The sequence below is a fragment of the Heterocephalus glaber genome, unplaced genomic scaffold (assembly GCF_053883595.1).
Source record: "Heterocephalus glaber isolate CG9 unplaced genomic scaffold, H.glaber_assembly_v1.0 deba00000768, whole genome shotgun sequence".
Lineage (NCBI taxonomy): Eukaryota > Metazoa > Chordata > Mammalia > Rodentia > Bathyergidae > Heterocephalus > Heterocephalus glaber.
In genome coordinates this window covers 4,558,514-4,579,267 of record NW_028258162.1, presented here as the reverse complement: position 1 = coordinate 4,579,267, position 20,754 = coordinate 4,558,514, and the positions used below count along the sequence as shown (strand labels likewise).

Here is a 20,754-nt window from a genome sequence, read left to right as displayed (position 1 = left end):
TGTGGAACCACTGAGCTAAATCCCCTGCCCCTTCTTTTGGTTTTCTGAGACAAGGTCTCACTATGTAGTTCAGGCTGGCCTTGAACTCACGGCCATCCTCCTGACTCAGCCTCCCGAGTGCTGGGATTACAGCACCACCAAATCCGACATATCTCATTGTTAATAATAAATATAACTTCCACTTCACAGTTCAACTATTTTGATTATATTGTTGAACAGCAAACTGTGTGTGTGTGTATGTGTGTGTGTGTGCGCGCGCGTGAGTCTGAGTGGGGTACTAAGGATTGAACCAAGGGATCAAGCATCTTTTCCACTGAACTACACCCCTGGTCCTTTTTTTTTTTTAACAAGATCTCATTAAATTGCCCAGGCTGGGACCAAATTTGCAATCCTCCTGCCTGGGTCTCCCAGAGTTCTGGGATTACAGCAGGCATGCACCACCATGCCCAACTAACAAACACTTACTAAATAACCAAGTGAGTGGTAATCAGCCACATCAGGTAAGGTGCAGAAAAGTCTATGCACAAATAGTGTTGCTTCCTTAAGGGGGTTACATTTCGATGACTTTGTTTTACATGCCTAATTTTCATCTGCAGTTCCATCTTAACTTTAAATGGGGTGGCAGTCCTCTCTTTCTCCATGGTACCACATTCCCTCAGATTCGTACACCCAAAACATAGGTATCATCCCAGATTTTCAGTTTGCCTTCACTTTCCAGGACAATAGCAGAATCTATTGGTGCTACCCCAAAGTATACTACAATGGTTAATTTTATGAGTCAACTTGGCAGGGTGATAGTGCCCAGATATTGAGTCAAACACCATTTTAGACATTGCTGTGGTCTTTGCTTAAGATGAGAAATTCACTTAAATCAGTAGAGTTTGAGGAAATCAGATGACCCTCTACTGTGTGGGTGGGCTTTGTCCAATCAATTGATGACCTTAAGAAACTAAGAAAGGATCCATCCAAGGGGAGGGACTTCTGTCTCTAAACTGCCTCTGGACTCTCCCATAGTATGGGTTTTGAATGTTTCCCAAAGGCCCGTGTGTTAAAACTTTGTCCCCAAGGTGGTGTGTTGGGGACATAGTAGATCCTCCAGGAGGTGGGGCCTTGTAGGAAGTCCTTGAGCCACTGGGAGTGTGGCCTCCAAGGGGATTATGGGACTCCAGCCCTTTCCTCTTTTTTGCTTCCTGGTCACAAGGTAAACAGTCTTGTTCTGCCACACATTCACACCATGATGTGCTACCTTGCTACTAACTACCCGAAGCAACTGCTCTAACCAGTCACAGACTGGACCCTCCAAAGCTGTGAGCCAAAACAAATCTTTTCTCTTATAAGTTGATTATCTCAAGTGTTTCCTTATAGTGATGGGATGCTGACTCATGCAGACTTTAACTGTAATAGCAATTTTTTCCTGTTAACTCTGGACTCTTTGCTCTCCACAACTGTGTGAGCCAATTCCCTAAATAACTCTCTAGACACACATACACAGACACACGTGCACACACACACACACACACACACACACACACAGAGTTCTATTTCTCTGCAGAACCCTGCCTAATGCATATGTCCTACTCCATTCTCTTCTCTCCAACTTCATGCACCAACCTACACCAAGCCAGCCCGGTCTGACTCTGCTCTTACTCTCTTTGAAATGCAGTCATCAAGGAAGATAGCATCCATCTCCCAGTTTCCTTCCAGGAGCTGGGCCTGACTCATCACAGACTCCACCTTGCACAACCCACCCCATGTAATGGTTGTATCCCCTGAACCACAGCAAGGTGTGATTTCTCTGTATTGGCACAATTTCTTTGCTGGGTTTTCTAGAATGTGTGCCACATTGTGGCTGAATGTTTACTCAGTGATCAACTTACTTTCTTCCTCTGCTACCCCGGGCCTTGGGTTGGAAGACTTTGTTTCTAATTAAAGTTTATTCCTCAACAGTAAAAACCCTTGGAGGTCTTTACCAGTGCGCACTGGAAGGAACCGTCCTGCGGCTGTTGCCCTTTGGCCCCGGCCCTTCAGTCCCACGTGCCACCTTGCAACCGGGCCGCCTTTCTGCACCTCACACTCACACTCGCCAGGCTCCTGCTCACACCGGCAACTTCACATTTTGAGTTCCTTTTTCTGGGCCTGCTAAGATCCCAGGTCAGGTGTCAACTCCTTGGCAATTTGTTTACTTGTGTCTTGTCTGTGTCCCGCTAACTACAGTGTAAAGTCCATGAGGAAAATAAACGTGATCTTTCCAATTGAACACAGTGTTTTCGCTTTGGGAAGCATGAAGCAGTCTCTCAACAAATAGTAGTTGAATGAATGAAAGAATACTCAATCTGAAGCATCTTGACAAGTAATTCGATAAATGGTTTTATTTAATAATGGTTTCATAATTATGGGTTTATTTTATTTTATTTTTATGGGTATATTTTAAACTAGTCTTTTCCCCGAAACGCTTATTTTTTTTCACCCATGAGCGATTGATAAACACTTAGAAAAAGAGCACTTGAAAATGAGAAGTTCTATTTCAACACACACTTATCCTTGTTCCCTGGACTTATCTTTCAGCATTAGGAAGCAGAAGTTTGACATTGTCTTTGTCAGACAATGCAAGGAAACGTAGAATTATCACATTATGGTGATATATTCGTGCATTATGCTCCCCAAACTGTCAGCATGTGGGCTTGCCTTTATCACTGTCTCTGTGAAATGGATTCGAGTCAAACCCTCATACTTCCTCCTCTGAAAGGACTTTTAAGACCTTGACCAAAAGGCAAATCGGGGCATTCTTGTCACTCTCCACTAATTGATTGAGAAGTTTCAATCAACAGCTCAAGTTAAAAGGACCTGAAGATCAAAACTACGATCGCCGTCAGTGTGACTCTTCTTTTAAGCATGTTTTGCCATTTTTAAGTTATTCCACAGCAAATTATTAAACAGTCAAAGACATCTCTAAACCCACCAGCACAGGAACTTGGGTTGTGAAAGGTAAGTATTTAGGGATACAAGATGGTCTTCTATATTTTCTATTACACTTTTAGACTTTCTCCACTATCAACAAATAAAATGCTGACATTAAAACATAAAAGAAAATCACTCCTGGGAGAGGGAGAAGCTGAGTAAGCAGAAGACAACCCGGCACATTCCAGTGCACAGCCAGAACATCCCTGATTCCTCTTTGCCCTTTGAGCTCCTGGTGCACGGTGGCCCCACCACCAGATTCCTCAGCGTATCTTTTGGCCTGGCCTCTCTTCTGACCTCAGAGGCCCCAGACCCACAGCTGCACACAGAGCCGTCCAGACGGGTGAGAGAATCAAGGCCCCTAGATGCATCCCTTCCCCAGTGCTGAGCATGCCGGGCGCCTTGCCCCTTGGGTGAGATGACCCCGACGCTCCTATTCCTCCCTGTCACCCACAGCTCCCTGACACATCTGAGCTCCTCTGGCCTGCTGTGGTCCCAGGCTCGTCAACACACTTTCCCTTCCTATCTCACTTCCCCATTCCCCTGTCAGTACTTCCTGAGATCGCCTTGCACTCAAATCAGCACAGTTGTCAGATGCCTCCTTCAAGAAGAACCCAAACCACAAGATACGGTAGGTCCATTAGCTTTGGGAAGCAAATGCAAAGCCAGGCCTAGCGGCGGACGCCTGTAATTGCAGCACCTAGGAGACTGAGGTGGGAGGGTCAGAAGTTCGAGTCCTGCCTGGACAACTTAGCAAGAGCCTATCTCAAAATGAAAAAGATCTGGAGATGTACATCAGTGTGAAAGCCCTGAGTTCAATCCCCAGTACTGCCAAAATAATAATAATAACAATAACATTAATAATAAGCAAAACCTTCAGTGGTTTCCCCCAAACAAACTGAAATCAAGTGAGAATTATTTGTCATTTATTTAGTATATGCAAAAAGCTATGCTTGACTCCAGGGGGAGATGAAGAATCATGCAGCTGGGGCTTAGTAATGTTGATCAAAAAGTAAAGGAAAAGTTAAGAGTTATTTTATTTTTTGCTTTGATCATTCATTCAATATTCAGAATACCTACCAATTTTGTCACTACATTTGGCCATTTGGGGAGGTACAAATATGAATCTGAAATGGATTTTTGTTTTTGTTTTTCCAGCTCTGGGGATTGAACCTAGGCTTTTGAGCTGAGCTATACCCTTAACCCTTTCTAAACTGTTTCTTCTCTTAATTTTGAAATGGGAGCTGACTAAGTCACCAGGTTGCCCTCCTCCTGACTCAGCCTCCCAGACTTCTGTAATTACAGGCCCCTGACACCACACTGAGCTGTGAAATAGATCCTGAGCTCAAGGAGAAAACAAAAATGCATGAAATTCCTACCCTTCAACATCTCCAAAACCATGAATTTCTACCTCACCGCTCATCCTTGGACCTCCTTAGCCACCTCAGAGTGCCAGCCCTGCCCCAACTTGAGGACAAACAGAAACATCCACAGGTTTTGTGGAAGTTGTCTCCATGCTCTTGTTTCTTTGTCCACTCACAGCCATGCCAATGAACCCACTCATCTCCTGCATCCGGTCCACCTGGACACACAGCTTCCCTGTTTGGTTACCAGGCAACCAGATTCAGTGCTTCCTGGCTATGTGACCTTGGTCGACTGTCAACTCTACTCCGTGCTTCCATTTTCCCATCCATAAAGGGGAAGGGACAGTTCCTACGAGTTGCTGTAAGAATTAAATGAGATCATTTATAGAAAGGTCTTAGAATGGCTCCCGATACAGAAATTGCTCAATATATGTTAATTATTATTATCATTAACTTGGGGAAATCGGTCTTGGATGCAGTGTGAAATGGTTAGGAGCAGGTGGAAATTAGAGCCAAGAAAGAGCTGATGCACCAGCCTAGGAGGAGAGACAGAAGGACAGAAAGATGCAGCAAGCACAGACTCGAAGTTTCCAGCCTCAGAGGCAGGCAGCATAGAGGGGAGAGGAAAGTTTTCCGAGATAGGCAAATTCGCAATTAAATTCCGGCTCCACCATTTATAAACTGTGTTTCCTTAAACTAACCATTCTAGCCTCAATTTCCTCATCTGTAAAATGGGGGTAGTAATGTTCTTTGATTGAATCACTGTGCTTCTAAATGAATTCATGGAAAGCCCCGGGAGTGTCATACTGCATGTAGTAAACAGTGAATTGGCATTCCCTTGTCTCCCTCTTGAAATAAAAAAATCCAAAAACTGTGATGCAAATAAAGGGATCTAAGTCCTTCTTTTAGCATACTGTTGTTTTGATCCACATTGACAACTTCCTGACCAGCACACTCCAGCTGCTAAATTATATCTACTTCTTAGCCTGAGTCAGAGAACATGGGCAACCGAAAGATAGACACTTCTCGGAAGAACAAATGGCCAACAAACACACGAAGAAACGCTCAACATCACTGGCCATTAGAGAAATGCAAATTACAGTAACACTAAGATCCCACCTCACCCCAGAAAGAAGGGCCATCATCAAGACATCAAATAATAACAAATGCCGGTGAGGCTGCAGGGGTAACCTACACTGTTGGTGGGACTGTAAACTAGTACAACCACTGTGGAGATTTCTCAAAAAAATAAAAATAAAAATTCCATTCTACCCAGCTATTCCTCTTCTAGGTATCTTCCTTCCTAAAGGAATTAAAGATATCATATTGCAGTGATTCATGCACACCTATGTTTATAGCAGCACAATTCATAATAGCTAAATCTTGGAAGCAGCCTGTCTGCCTATCAGCAGATAACAGGTAAGGAAAATGTGGCGTTTACACCCAATGGAGTACTACTCTGCATAAAGAAAGATAAATGTGAGTCATCTGTGGGAAAATAGATGCACCTTGAGACCATAATGTTAAGCAAAATAAATCAGACGCACAAGCTGAAATATCACATGATTTCTTTTATATGAGAGACCCAAAATATAAATAAAGAGCAAAACAAAATAGGAAACAGGGAGACAGATCCTTTGCAAAAGGAAAGGGGACCATGAGTTGGAGGAGGGGGAAAGGAGGAGAGGGGATTAAAAAAAAGAATTGAGACATGTTATGTACAGGGACCGTTTCCTCATCACGTGTGTGATCATGGTGTACTGCAAACGTGGACTAATAATAAAACGGAGGAGGAGGAAGAAGAGGAGAGAAATCACTGTCAAGGGTTAGCTCTAGCCCTTGCTGCAAGGACCTTCTGCAACTCGCTGTCTTTTTAGTCTCAGGTTCCCAATTAGCAAAAGGTAGAAAGTGACACCACCCCCACCACCCCCACCCCACCCCACCCCACCTCCGCCAACTGCCTTGGGCAGAGCTAGGGGTCCCTGAGGTCTACGTTTCTGCTTCAGTTATTTGTACTCAATATTTGCAGCTTAAAGCACAAATTACACAGAATCACTAAAACTCTCACCTAGCTCCCCACTGCAAGGTACAGATATGAATGCAGACTTCTGAATGCAGGCCCCGAGAAAGCCGGACAATGGAGGATGCAAACAAACAGCCTAGATGCGAGGGCCTGGAGCTTCTCTCCCACTTAAGTGGATTTTGTGAAAAATAAATACTTTTAAGAATTGATACTGTGATACATGTTTCTACTGAAACTAAAGTTTTCAAGAGCGACGGTGAGTTTCAACACCGTGATGATAACGTGACATCAACGATGATTCTCTTCCTTAGCATTTAGGTGAGGAAAATGAAACGGGAAGAACACGCATCAGGATTACATTTGTGGGCATACATCGGGGTCAGAATCCCAATGTGGTGGCTTCCTACCCACTCTGAGCCCGCAGCCTGACTCTCACTCAGCCAGTCTTAAATCACAGCAAGAAATCTAAGGGCAGATGGAAAAGGAAGAACTGAGACTGAAGTGCAGGGTCTACCTCTGCCTGCTGAGGCAGTGCCCTCGAGCCTGGAAAACGACCACACCAGAACCTAACTTCCCAGTTCGCTCTTGCTTGAATGACTCACAACTTTCTCTGGTTTGCAAAGGGAGCCCAGGCTCTGGGCTCCTTCTAGCCCCGTCACAGCTGCATCCAGAGAGCCTGGGAGGAGAGGGCCATGGAAATCAGTAAACAACACAAATCAAATCAGTGCCTTTTCATTTTCCATCTGCAAGCAACTTGTTCAGTTTACCAGCGCACTACTGCCCATGAAACAAACCCTCTCATTTCCAGGCTAAATGTCTCTGCTGTGGTGCCCTTGGTGTCCGACTCTACGGCTCCCCTACTGCAGCCATAATCCCCTGAGGCCCAAATGTTGGCAGTGAGGACTAAAGGGTAGCAGGGCGAGAAAGGCAGGCGGCCCCCTCTGTCAGCTTCCCGGGACTCCAAGGTACACGGTGCACATCCATTCATGGGCACCGCCCCGCTGGATGCCTACCTGCGGTGCTAATGGAGTGGGATGCTCCTTTGAGGTGGAAGAAAGGGTTCTGGACTGGAAAGAAATAAACAAACCGGAAGTGGGGAGAGCTTCCTGTGGGTTCTTTCAGTGGGCAGGAAGCCAGGGGAGGGGTCCTTGCAATTCAATGTCCCTCCTGCACCTGGATCCCTCTCATCATGTGCTACTTGGGCTAAGGAAAGGTAAACTGGGATCATAGGCTCTGGAGCAAAACAAGAATTTTGGAAGGGGATCTCTTGTCCTTTTTTGTTTGTTTCTTTGCTCTGGATTCTCCAAGTAAACCGTCCTCCAATAATTCCCTCTCCCTCCCAATATCTCTGCCCAGGAAGAGGAAGACATTAGTCAGCGAGAGGCATTCTGCTGTCTCAGAGAGGCAAAAATTCCTAAGAAAATTGAGAAATACCTCTTGCTCAAAAGCATTGAGTCAGTTAAAAAAAAAAATTGAAGGCTGTACCTGCCCCCCAGGACGGGAGCCAGGAGCCCCATGTGACTGTTGCAGGCTTAGAGTGAGACTAGTGTGAACAGAACACACTGGAAGTAGACAGTCCACACCAGACTCGATCTTGTTTCCTGGAGACAAGGTGTTTCTGTGCAACTCTGAAGAGCCTCAACCTCACAACCTTCCCGCTTCAGCCTCCCCAGTGCTGGGAGAAGAGTTAGTTTTTAAAAGTGAATGTGAAAATAACCCAAAATAATTTTTTATATTGATTCAACATTGAATGGTAATATTTTGGCCATGGTGAGCTAAATAAAATATCGTATAATAAAATCAATTTCACCTGTCTTTTTAGTTTAGTTTAGTTTTGTTTTTTTTACTGTGGTTACACTCTGTAGCTCTTCCTGCTGGACTGGACTAGGTTACAGGGTCCAGGTCTCAAACAGTTCATCCAGCATCTGTCTGAAGGCCTCCCCGGTAGGGAACTTACTACTCCTGAACAGACTACTCCATCTGAGACAACACAACCCTGGGATTCCCTCAGGTCTGAACATTCACCTTTGGGGCCTGGAGGATATTTTAATTCTCTTGCACAAGACAGAAACATTGGAAAAGATGGAGATAAGGATAGGTCCTCACCTATACTACAGCCTTTTCAAGGCCAAGTTCAAGAGCCCTTTTCTACAGCACCCACCAACTGCTTCGTAGCCCAAACTCTCCGAACCCCAGGATCTCTCCGCAACATTGTTTCTGGAGAAACTTCGCCCTTCCGTCCTTAACATCCTGCTTGTATTGGAAAACTAACTGCTGTGACAGGAGAGGAGGAACCCAGTTCTTCTAACAGCTGACACTTAACCAAACACTTACGCTGGGCCATCAAGTCACCGCCACAACTCGTGGGGCAGGAGATATTACTCTCCCCACTTTACAGACACAGAAACTAAAGCACAAAGACGTAAGTCACTGCTCAAGGTCACACGGCTAGCAAGTGGCAGAGGCAGGGTACAGACCACGCTGCCATTGCTCAGATTTTGATAATCACTATTCTTATTCTTATTAGGATTTAGCCTTTTTTGTGGTCAAACTCTCTCCAAGGGAGCTTCCTGGCCGCCTTACAGCAAGGCCCTCAGTAGGGGCCCTGGGACAAACTCTGCTCCACATTAGCTGATTGGTGGAAATAAAAGTGGATGAGAAACAACAACAATGACAACACCCACCGAAGTTGAAATCCCTTGTAAATCATCTGAAAAATAGACCTGGGAATGCAAATTCTCCCAGGTCCTCCTGTAGCTTCAGCAGGTTGAGTCTAAGAGACAGAAAGACGCAGTAACATCAAAACTCTGAACCTGTTCCTTACAAGCAATCGTCCGTTTTCAAACTTAACACTGAATATAAGGGGCCAGGGATTTAGCTCAGTGGTTCCGCCGCCTGCCTTGCAAGCGCAAGGTCCTGAGTTCGATCCCCGGTACCCAAAAAAAAAAAAAAAAACAATACATCTGCTTATGAGACAGTTTGACCAAATTAGAACACAGATAAGGATGCGTTCCTAGCAATAAAAGTTATAAAATGATTAAAAACGGTTCACAGGGAAAAAAAGGAGTGTGGAAACCGCATGAAATCCCTCGTGCTGGGTGATCCTGCCCTTTGGTGGGGAGAAGCCTACTTCTCCTCCTTCTCCTCCTCCTCCTCCTCCTCCCCACCAGGGACTCTCAGAAAGTTCCATGAAATCCGGTGAGCTGCAAACCACAGATCAGGAAATCCTCGCCCAAGCCGCACAAGCGGGAGAGAAGCAGGTCTCTGTAGGGGGCTCCTTCCACCTGCGAAGCTGCCCCCTGCTGGGCCCCGAGCCTGGAGCCCAGGTGCAGACGGAGATTGCACCTGATGGCAGGTGCTGCCAGGGAGGCGTGGCCTCCTCTCAGGTGCACCCAGGCCTCTCAGCATTAACCCCAAGGAGGAAAGTGCATCCCAGGCCTCGCGAAGTCCCCATCTCACAGAGGAAGGACTTACCCAGCAGCTGCACGACGACCGGAATGACAGAGACAAAACCCAGGAGTAGGAACAGCCTCATGGCCCAGGGTTTATCCTCTTCTCCCACGGATGGAAAGGAGGACGCGAAAAAGAAACACACAGGGCCCCTGACAGCGCCCCCAGCCTGGCCCGGGTCCCCAGGGTGAAAAGGAGGCCGGAGGAAGCTGTCTCTTTTAAAGGGCTCCTGAATTTAGGAAAACCCGCCAGTAAGGAGATATCCTGTCACATGAGGGTAGTTAGAAAAACAGGAATTCAAAGTTACAACTTTGCTTCGTAAGCTAACTTCTGAGAAGGGCAAGCACGGGGGAAGGGGAAAAGGCACACGTGTAGGAGAGCGGTGGCCGCGGGGGGCGGGGCACAGCTGGCCTGGCCTGGCCCGCGGGGAAGTGACCGGACCAGGACCTCTCTGCTGCCAGCTGTGCGGCTGGGTGCAGGCACAGGCTTGTCTAGGAAGAGTGAGTCGGGTCTCTAGGTAGAGACCCCCACTCTAAAGGAACAGAAACAGCAGGCACTAAAAGGGACAGTTCTCGTGGGGAACAATTTTCATGGGGGACAGTTTTCATGGGGGAGACTTGTATTTAAGAGGGGAAATTGATCTCATTCTCCATACTGAGTGCTTGGAATCCACCCCCCCCACACACACCACACCTTTTTTTTCCTAGAAAACTTCAAAAGACGCAGTTTAAATAGAGCTTTGCTCCTCTATCTAGAGAAAACTGAAAGAGAGGCTAAATCGAAGATGGAATCCCAGGGAAGCCAAGAGGGAGAAAGTTCTAGAAGCCTTTGTCTAGCGAGCCAGAGCAAACAGGGGTGAAGGATTTGCAGAGAGAGAAAGTGTTGCTGCCCAGCCCCAACCATTGTGGTCGACCTCAACTTGGAACTGTCCTGCAGTAAGGAGAAAAAAAATCTGGTTTTTGGAACAGAAGATATCTACTTCATGATAAGAGAGAATCTTTATTTAAATTAAAAATGTGAATAGCTCTTTCATGAAATACAATATCAACCCTCCAACATCTACTTTGTTATTTTTTTCAGAAGTAAAATATGAATTAAGAACATTTTGAAACAGATACTAATAATTAGATAGCTGACCCATAACTAGAGTGTGGGCAATGTTTAGTAATTGAAAAAGAAGCTACTGGGAACATTGTATGATTTTTTTGGAAATTTTAAGTGAATATTATATCTCCAAATGGGAAGAAAGTGCCAAAGATTCTCCATCTTTGTGGTAAAGTTGCAAACTTTATTTTATAAAAATATTGTGATACAGTTCTCTCACTGATTTTTTTTAACATTCTATATTTAAGATTATTTTGACAGGAAGAAAAAGATGGCAAAATGTACGACAGGAAGTCAGCGTTTCTTCTTCACAAAGCCAGTGCTTGATTGACCAAAAACATTGCTTGGGAAAGAGAATAGATGAAACAAAGATCTTTCATTCTCAAACATTGTTTTACTGATTGAGAATGAAAATTTGTAATGAATCATTTGTAGCTTTTATTATTTATTTATTTTTTTGGTACTGGGGATCGAACTCGGGTCCTTGCGCTTCCACAGCAGGTGAGGAAACCACTGAGCTAAATCCCCAGCCCTATTTGTAGCTTTTAAATGTAAATAAATCATATTGCCTTGAGAGTTTTGCCCAAGTTGGATTTCTATTGATTTCAAAAGGAAATACAATTTAACTGAATCATTTTTACACCTATACTCAGATTTTCTTAACTGTGACACAAGTGTGTCACATCACATTTATGTAATTAGAAATCAGAATCAGTAGTAAAGTCTGTGGCTTTGAGGCAACATGAAGCCAACTCTTCCACTCAATACTCAATCCTGTGACCTTGGCCTTATGGAAACTAAGATTTATTAGGCTAGACGAGGCAACCAAAGCAAAAAAAAGGAAACCAGCTCTTGGGGAAGTAAGATCTCAGATCTTGGTGTAGTAGGAAGTTCCAAGAATCCATCCTTCCATCTAAACTATTGAACTGGCAGGAACTGTCTGAAATGCCTATTTTGGGATTCTAGAGCATAGTCAAAAACTTGAGCACCCAGGGGGAAGCATGATGAAGAGATGTGAATTTCAGTGAATTTCAGTGAATTTCAGCGAATTTCAGCTTTCCTCTTGAAGGACCCATCCTCCAATTTCTATTCTCCATTCCTTATTCTCCATCTTTCACTCAGTTGTTGTGAGGGAAGGTGGTGCCCCTGGCTTGAACTAGGATGGATAATAAGGACCATACCCTATAAATTATTAGAGTTGTGTCATCTGAAGGATGACTGAAGGTGCATTTGATTGCTTCTATCACTTGTATATAACAATGCTGGAAGTTTGAGCAAATGCAATTAGGCAAGACAAATTTAAAGTGTCCAAATTGGAAAGAAAGATAATTTTCTGTCTACAGACTGTCTACAGTCTGTCTACAGGCTTTATATGTAGAAAATCCTAATGCTTCCATAAAAATCTGTTAGAGCTTATAAAACCCAACAAAGTTGCAAGATATAAACTCAAAACACAAAAATCAGTTGCATTTATATACACATTAATGAACAATTCAAATAGGAAATTAAAACAAATCCAATTTAAATAGCATCTAAAATAATAATATACTTAACAATAAACTTAGTAAAGGAGACAAAAAAAACTGATACCAAAAATTACAGAACATTCCTGAAAGAAATTAAAGGTCTAAATAAGTGGAAAAATATCCTAGATTCATGGATTGGAAGACTTAATATTGATAAAAGGATAATATTACTCGAAGTAATTTACAGATTCATACAATCCTTATCAAAATGCTAATGTTTTTTCCCAGAAATAGAAAAACACATTCTAAAGTTCACATGGAATCTCAAGGTGTTCCACATAGCCAGATCAGTCCTTAAAAAAAGGGAGGGGGATTCATACTTCCTGGTTTCAAAACTTACAATAAAACTACAACATAGTAATCTAAATGGTGTGATACTAGCATAAGGACAGACATATTAGGGCAGTGGAATAAAAAGAGACCTTAGAAATAAACCCTAATACATGTGGCCAATTGAGTTTTGATAATGTGCCAACGTCATTTAACTAGGAAAAAACACCATTTTTGTTTGTGTTTTTTTTGTGTTTTGTTTTGTTTTTTGTTTTTTTGGTGTTTATTGTAGGGATTTAGTGAGGTTTGGTTTTCTTTTGTATTACTAGGAATTGAACCCAGGTCCTTCGCACTGAGCTACATCCTCAGCCCCTTTTAATTTTCTTTTTATTTTTTTTTAAATTATGAAACAAGATGTTGCTACATCACGAAGCTGCCTAGGATGGACTCAAAGTTGAGATTCTCCTGCCTCTGCCTCTCAGAGGGCTGGGATTGCAGGTATGAGCCATCACACCTGCTCAAGAACAGTGTTTCTAACAAATGATGCCAGGGAGATTGTACAACCACCTTCTTATACAAAAATTAACCCAAAATGGATCAAAGAGATAAGATTATAGAGTTCTTAGAAGAAAACACCAGGAAAATTTTCATGACTGGATTTAACAATGATTACTTAGATATGATGTAAAAAGCACAAGTAACAAGAAAAATATAAACTTTTATGCATCAAAGGACACTGTGAAGGGAATAAAAAGATCACCCATAGAACAGGAGAAAATATTTTTTAATCATATATCCCATAAAGGATTAATATTACAATATATAAAGAACTACAACTTTAACCAATTTAGAAAATGAGCAGCGAACTGAATAAACATTTCTCTAACAAAGATCTGCAAATGGCCAATAAACACATATGAATGTGCTCAACGTCATGAGTCATTAAGGAGGTGAAAATCAAAACTACAAGACACCATTTCACATCTAAAAATATGACTAGTATCCAAAAGTAGTAAGTGTTGGTGAGGATGTGGAGAAATTGGACGTGTGGGCCTTGAGAATGGTATATGGCATAGCCACTGTCAAAAGCAGTTTGGCAGTTCTTCACAAAGTTAAATATAGAATGACCATGTGATTCAGTAATTCCACTTCCAAATATACACCCCAAAGAAATGAAAACAAATATTTGTACACAAGTGTTCATAGAAGTATTATTTACAATAGCCAAAAGGTAAAAGCAAATCAGGTGTCTATCAGAAAATGTATGAACAAAATGTAGTGTAGACATGCAATGGAATATTATACAGCCATAAAAAGTAATTCAGGTACCTGCTACAATATGTACAACCTTTAAACATTAGGCCAAGTGAAAGCCAGATGTAAAAGGAAAATATTATGTGATTCCATTTAGTTGAGGTGTATAAAATAGGAAAATTCATAAAAACAGAAAGAAAAGAGCTTATCAGAATATGAAAAGGTAGAAGGCAAAGGAGAATGGAGAGTTATTGTTTAATGGGTATAAAGGTTCTTTTTAGCATGATGAAAGTTCTGGAAATAGTGGCAATACTTAACATTGTGAAATACAATGAAATACTTAACATTGTGAGTGTGCATAAAAGCTATTAAATTGTACAGCAAAAAAAGCTACAATAGTAAATTTTATGTTATGCATATTTTACCACAATTTTTAACAATCCCGTTCTTGCAATTCTCTTCATGTCTTTCTACTAATTTTTGGTTCTAGTTTCTGGTTAGCTATTAATGATGGTGGTTGATTTTATCTATTCCCACCTTCAAGCTAAAATTTTTTTAAAAAATTCTTCTTTTGTTACTGGCAAGACAATTGCTGAACTGTGTCATTTCCTCCTTTCTCAAATATAGCCACCTGACACACACTCAGTTCTTACTGTCTGCTCTGCCCTCACATATTTCCAAGGAAATTAGCTCAACAAATTCTGTGGTAACCTGTTACAATAAAGTGAATGTCATGAGAAAAGTAAGTCCAACCCAGTCTGGGCCTTTAAGTGTGTTGTAAGAGCTATGTTTATAATGTGCTGTAGCCTATTAAGTGTGCAAGAGAAGAGCATTGTGTCTAAAAAATGCATGTGCCTTAATTTTAAAATCCTTTCTTGCTGAAAGAAAAAAGAAAAAATGCAAATGATCTTGTGAGGCTTCAGCAAATCCCAGTCTTCACGCTGCTAACTGATCACTCTTGCTGAAAGATGGAGTGCCTGGGGCAATTTTTAAACAGCATAGGCTACTGGGAAAAAATAGCACAGGCTACTGGGAAAAAAGAGCACAGGCTACTGGGAAAAAGGAGCACAGGCTACTGGGAAAAGAGAGCACAGGCTACTGGAAACATGGCTCTGATTGATGCGCTCAGCCCAGGGTCGCTGCCTGTGACCTATTGTAAATAATGCAATAGCTTCTCAATAAAGAGATTCCCCATCAAAGAAAATATCCCTGTGTACTATTTCTCACAGATAAAGCTAGTGCTCCATTCAGAAGATTTCTTTTCTTTCTCTTTTTTTTTTTTTGGACCAGGGATCAAACTCAACCTTGCACTTGCAAGGCAGGCAGCGGCACTACTGAGCTACATCCCCAGCCAGATTTCTCTTATTAAGTAGGTCTATCTTTTAATAGGCAAGTGTGCTCAAATGTACCAAGGTAATTCCTTCTCTGGGGTAGGGAAAAAGAAGATATTATAGTGTAGTTGAGCACAAATTTTAAGATTTATGACACAGAACACTATTTTTTATGTTCTTATTTCACATACTTTTTGATCCTTAACAAAATATAGCAAAACAAGAGTAATTCAGAGTTCAATAGAAAAGAATTACACTCTTGTGATCAAATTTCTCTGTATTGGTTTAATTATTTAAAAGTTGGATTTCATCACAATTGTCTTCAGACATATTTCAGATTTATTATAATCTATGATGTCATATGCAGACTAGTTGGGTGGGCTGTGAATTTTACAGTTCTTTAACCAATGCTTTTTTGGTCTGGCATGACACACAGCTTTATAATGCAGTTAATTTCACAAATTGATTTCATTAGAACACTAGAGGATTCAATATTTGGAAAAAATTAAGAATAAGATAAAAATTTGTAATTTGAAAATGACCTGCACTTTAGAGACAGAAATCAAGGCACAAAAATGCTGGGCTTATTTCTCCAAACTACACCAAATATGTAATGTTTTCTACAATTTTTAACAATTTGGAATGTGAATTTCGTACTTATTCACACTATAATTCAAGACTAATAATTGTTATTCTGGGCTACCTGTTCTCTAAGTCATCTAAACTAAATCTTTAAAAGGAAAAATTTATTCCAATGTCAGTGTAAGGCAAATTATGAGTTTTTTAAATAAACTGTACCTTGAAAAAAATTGCGTATGCACTGTATAAATGTCAATTTTGACAGCAAGTATTGCTATAGTAAATACATCTTTAAATTCATATAAAACTAATTAAAAGACTAATAAAAGACTAATCTATTTTTTTCTTTGAGACAGGGTCTCAGCAAGTCACTCAGTTGCCCAGGCTGGGATTAACTTGGAACCTTCCTGTCTTCAGCCACACTTACTGCTGAGACTTCAGGTGTGTGCCACCACTCCTGGCTAAGACTAAACTACTTTTTTAAAGTAATTTCACCCATTTTATTAAGACTTTTTAAATGGATTACTGACTCATAAAAATGATACCTAGTCTATACTAGGTAATCAAATTTGTCGAATGTATTAATAAAATGTTGAAAACGGTAATATGCATACAAACGCCTGTAAATAGCCCATTGTTTACCAACCTTTAGTGTTATAAAACTGTTTAGGCACAGGTGCTCTGATTTCATTTCCCAGATAACTTTTTAAATTTTTTTACTTATTTATCTTTTTGGTTTTTTGAGACAGGCTCTCACTATATAGTCCAGGCTGGCCTTGAGCTCACTATGTAGTCCAGGCTGGCCTTGAACTCATGGTGAACCTCCTGCCTCAGCCTCCCAAGTGGTTTTCCTGTGTGTACATGAGTCTTTCTGTAAAAGCCTGGAAGGTGGGTGAAGAGACAAGCAGCCAGGAAGCTGAAAATGGAGGAAATGCTCGGCCATATGATTTCGATTGACAGATGAAAATAACGACTTTGTGAAACCAGACAGACCCTGCTGTAGACCCTGCATGCCCTTTTCCTTTTATTAGTCACTCGTCCTCTACGGAGTGTGAGCCTATTACAAAGCACAATGGCCTCTACGTGGTAAATTGTTCTCTGAAGTTTAATTCAAGACATGTTTTAATGCCTGTGATGAGAAAAGGTATTGATAATGTTCACTGAACCAGGTCTTCCTGCAAGACACAAGCACTCACTTATCAAGCAAAAGGTCCAGTGCTCAGCAGAGAGAAGACATTCACAAACTATTTCATTTCTCTCTCCTTTCCTAACCCTCGCTGTGATTCTCCCTCAGTGGAAGGAGGCTGCTAGATGAAAAAGAAGACTGAGGCTGGATGTGGTGGAGCAAACCTGTAATGCCAGCACTCGGGAGGCTGAGGCAGGAGGATCAACAAGAATTTGAGGGCAGCTTGGGCTACACACTCAGTTCAAGCCCAGCCTAAAATACATAGTGATACTCTGTCTCAGAAAATAAAATTGTTTAAAAATCTGTAACATTTACATATTGTAATTTCAAACATTAACTTGTAGAAAGAAAAGGCACTGAAGAATTTATTAAACAACTTTTATTTAAAAATTCAGATGGTACAAAGCAGTCTGATCACAGAAAAAAATTTAACTGCATCTTTCAACAACTAACTTTAGAATGAACTTAACATTTAACAAAGACATTTGCCAATTGGGCCCCAAATTTTTCTTGAGATAAAGTATCACAGTCTTATCACAGACCAGGCTGTGTTTTGCAGACATATTTTTATGGAGCAGAAAACGAAACTGTTTATTAGGACAAAAACACTGCATGGACCTTAGTACCAATAACCTTTAGGAGCGATGAGAATTGCTATATAATTGCAATAACATAACTATGATCACTTGCTGCAGTGGCCATCACACACATTGGGCTTGAACTTTATAAACATGTGTACACTCAAATTAAATTAGATGCTCAATACTTTTCCTCCTGTACATAATCTTTGGCACATGCCTTCATTATTTATATAGTGTTGCCACTCCCAAAATATCAGGCACATTCACCTTCAGATATCAGACACAAACTTCGTAGTTTCTCCAAGCGCTGTTGATACATTCCAGTGCAAAAGAAATAGACACTCGTGTGAAGTCTTTAAGGAGCAATGTTACAAATTAATCACTTATTTATATCCTTGTCTTAACAATAAAAGATCACCAAGGAAGAATTTGAAAGAAATTATTTGCATTATATATTTTTTATTTTTAACATTAAGTATTGTAAGTACCTATAGGATGAATATATAAAGGTAAAGACTCACTGTGAAACAAAATACCCCTGGGCCTTCCGTTAGTTAATGTAGTTATAGATTAAGGAGAAACCCAAGAAACTAAGTACAAGGTGAAAGTCTTTAAATAGCGCTATAATTTCTTGTCTCCATGCCTCACACCTCAAATCCAGCTACTAAGAAGGCTGAGGCGGGAGGATCACAGGTTCAAGGGCAATTTAGCAAGGTCCTGTCAAAGAATAAACGAGCTGAAGCTGTAGCTCAGTGCTCTATGGGATCAATTTCCAGTACCATAAAAACAAAACAAAGAAGCAAAAAAGACTTTATGTATTATTTTGCACAAGTACAAGGTTTAAAGTATTATTCCCAGAAGCTAAGCAGGAATGCAGAAAAGAATGAAACAGGAAAATTAAAGCAACGTATTTAGGCATGTGTTTGATACCATTAAAATACTTGCAATTTGTCATTATTGCTTGAATAACTCACATTCTGCTGTATCAAGAGTGACCCAGTGTAGTAAAGGCAAATTCCATGATTATGTATTTAATGATTTTTAAAGCATCAATTTCCATAAAACAGTACCAGATGAGGCACTTTTGTTAATATATTTGTGAGTTGAACTCAGAATTTTAAATAGGGCTTGTACTGGGCTTTATTTTTATGATAGTATCAAATTCCACAAATTAAATGTTCTTATACTTTGAAACCCACATCTTCATTTGATGGCGCCCTATTATATACAATGTTACCTGGGTGTTACTAATGCACCTTGATTTCATTACGCTGAACAACATTCATGTCAGTGCTGTAAAACTAGCAAGACAGTAAGCTTTACACTGAGTCATGGATCTGTTAGAGTACAGTGGACCTTTGACTTACAAACTCAATTCGTTCCCAAGGGCTCGTTGTAACTCAGGTTTGTCAGTTGAAGGCTCAGGCTCCTCTACACAGCCTTCAGAGTCTCTCTCCTGTACACAGGCAGATCTCAGTGTCCTTAGAGAGACACTGGCCCAGCATTTCTCAACCCCACTCAGGAAAGGGTGTTGTCATGTTCCTTCCAGAACTCTTTAAGGGTTAAATCTGTATCCGGGACCATCTGGAAGCACAAGTGGCCAGCATTTGGGTTGTAACACAAGACTTTGTTCAAAAGTTAAAACTAAAATTCCGGTCATAACCCAAGTTGTTTGTATGTCAGGACAGTTGTAACTCAAAAGTCCACTATAATTGCTTTTCATGATGAAATCAGTTAATGAAATAAAAGTCACATGCTACAGCAGAATAAAGAAAATAGTTCCCAGACTCAGGACGTAGCTCAGTGGTAGGGTACAGGCCTAGCTGTGTAAGACCCTGGGTTTGATGCGTAGCATTTTAAAAACAAAACAAAACAAAAAACCCCAACAACAACAAAAAACTCAAATGTAAAAAAACTCAAAAATAAAAAGAATATAATTCTATGTTTGAAGGAGATCCTAAAATTATACTTTTCAGATTTCTAAAAACAAGAATAATCTAAAACTTCAATAATTTCAGGTGTTATTTTCTTAAAACTTTCTTGGTTTCACTTCCAGGGAAAACATGCTCTCATTTTTTAAAAAGCCTTCATTAAAGATTGTTTTTAGACAAAAAATGTAATATACACCACTAAAATGAATTGCTAACATTTTCTAGAGGCCAATGGAGCCAATTTACCAGAATACAACTTTGTTTAAATTGATCACCATATGTAAACATAAAAAACTGATAAGCTAGTTATTAAAAATGGTTTCTTCATTACAATCTATCCTTTATTTATTTATATAGTGCCAGAGCTCACGCCCAGAAAAAATATTATTGCAAACATTCATAGAGCCGTAATGAAGAAGTCTGCCCAGCTCACATCTTCTCTTTAAGACATAGACGTTTCAAAGCTAGAGAAAGGCCTGAGTCTGGTTAAATAATTGAAGTAAACATAAGAGAGAGTCACCAGTACATTTTTACAAAGGCCTAAGATGGGAGTGATGGTCCCCAAAGCCACGATTAAACTAAACCTAACAAAAACAAAGGGTAAGTCCTGCAGTAGGATGGCCAAGGAATTGAGAAGAGGGTTTTGTGGAGTGAACACAATCCGCAGCACAGACAGATAACTGAAGATGTAGACGGGGTACAGCCAGCCTGACTTGTACACGGCAGGGTGCCCGGCCACACGCACCATTTCTATGGTGTCAGACCACCGCAGGAAGCTCCACAGGAATAGCTCCGCCCGGTCGTCTCTCCGGGACATTGTCCTCAGGATTCCAGAGTCAAAGGAGGGCTCCTGCGAGCCCACGGGGCCGTCGCTGGACAGCTGCGACATCCCTGGGGCCTTGGCTGCCTGGGAGAGGCCAGGGTTTCCTCCATTCTGTCCCACTTGCTCCGCCACGGTTTTTATTTGTTGCAAAGAGGTCGTATGGATGTGCCTGTCTTCGTTACCTGCAATAAATTGATATGTGTGCGCTTTAAGTTTTAAAGTGAAAACTTTTAATTTAAATTGTAACAAAATTGAAGTCCAAGTGAAAAACGAAATTCTATGAGTTCTCTTATTTGAGAGGCCTAAATCCAAGTGAAAGCCGACAATGGAGGTGGAGAAGGTTCTCGGTGTCTCATATGTTCTCAGATGTAGAT

The 20,754-nt window shown here is 41.2% G+C and overlaps 2 protein-coding genes and 1 long non-coding RNA gene across 5 annotated transcripts in view; 1 reads left to right on the top strand and 2 right to left on the bottom strand.

The window, feature by feature from the left end:
* Positions 1–10,127, bottom strand: part of Mrc1 (mannose receptor C-type 1) — a 95,410-nt gene extending 85,283 nt beyond the window's left edge. The window contains exon 1 of one of the 2 annotated variants that reach the window (XM_004859962.4): positions 9,820–10,127. In XM_004859962.4, coding sequence (XP_004860019.1) covers positions 9,820–9,880 — 61 coding nt within the window. In that variant the 5' untranslated portion in view covers positions 9,881–10,127. The remainder of the gene's footprint in view (positions 1–9,819) is intronic. The other variant, XM_087207219.1, reaches the window with a different exon arrangement.
* On the top strand, positions 3,181–4,676 carry LOC110344909 (uncharacterized). The gene is made up of 3 exons (XR_002387855.2): positions 3,181–3,301; positions 3,415–3,589; positions 4,501–4,676. It is a non-coding gene; the product is annotated as an uncharacterized LOC110344909 (long non-coding RNA).
* Positions 10,128–17,149: 7,022 nt separating the features above from the next.
* Positions 17,150–20,754, bottom strand: part of Tmem236 (transmembrane protein 236) — a 39,284-nt gene continuing 35,679 nt past the window's right edge. For both annotated transcript variants that reach the window (XM_087207218.1, XM_004859964.3), the window contains one exon: positions 17,150–20,562. In XM_087207218.1, coding sequence (XP_087063344.1) covers positions 20,000–20,562 — 563 coding nt within the window. In that variant the 3' untranslated portion in view covers positions 17,150–19,999. The remainder of the gene's footprint in view (positions 20,563–20,754) is intronic.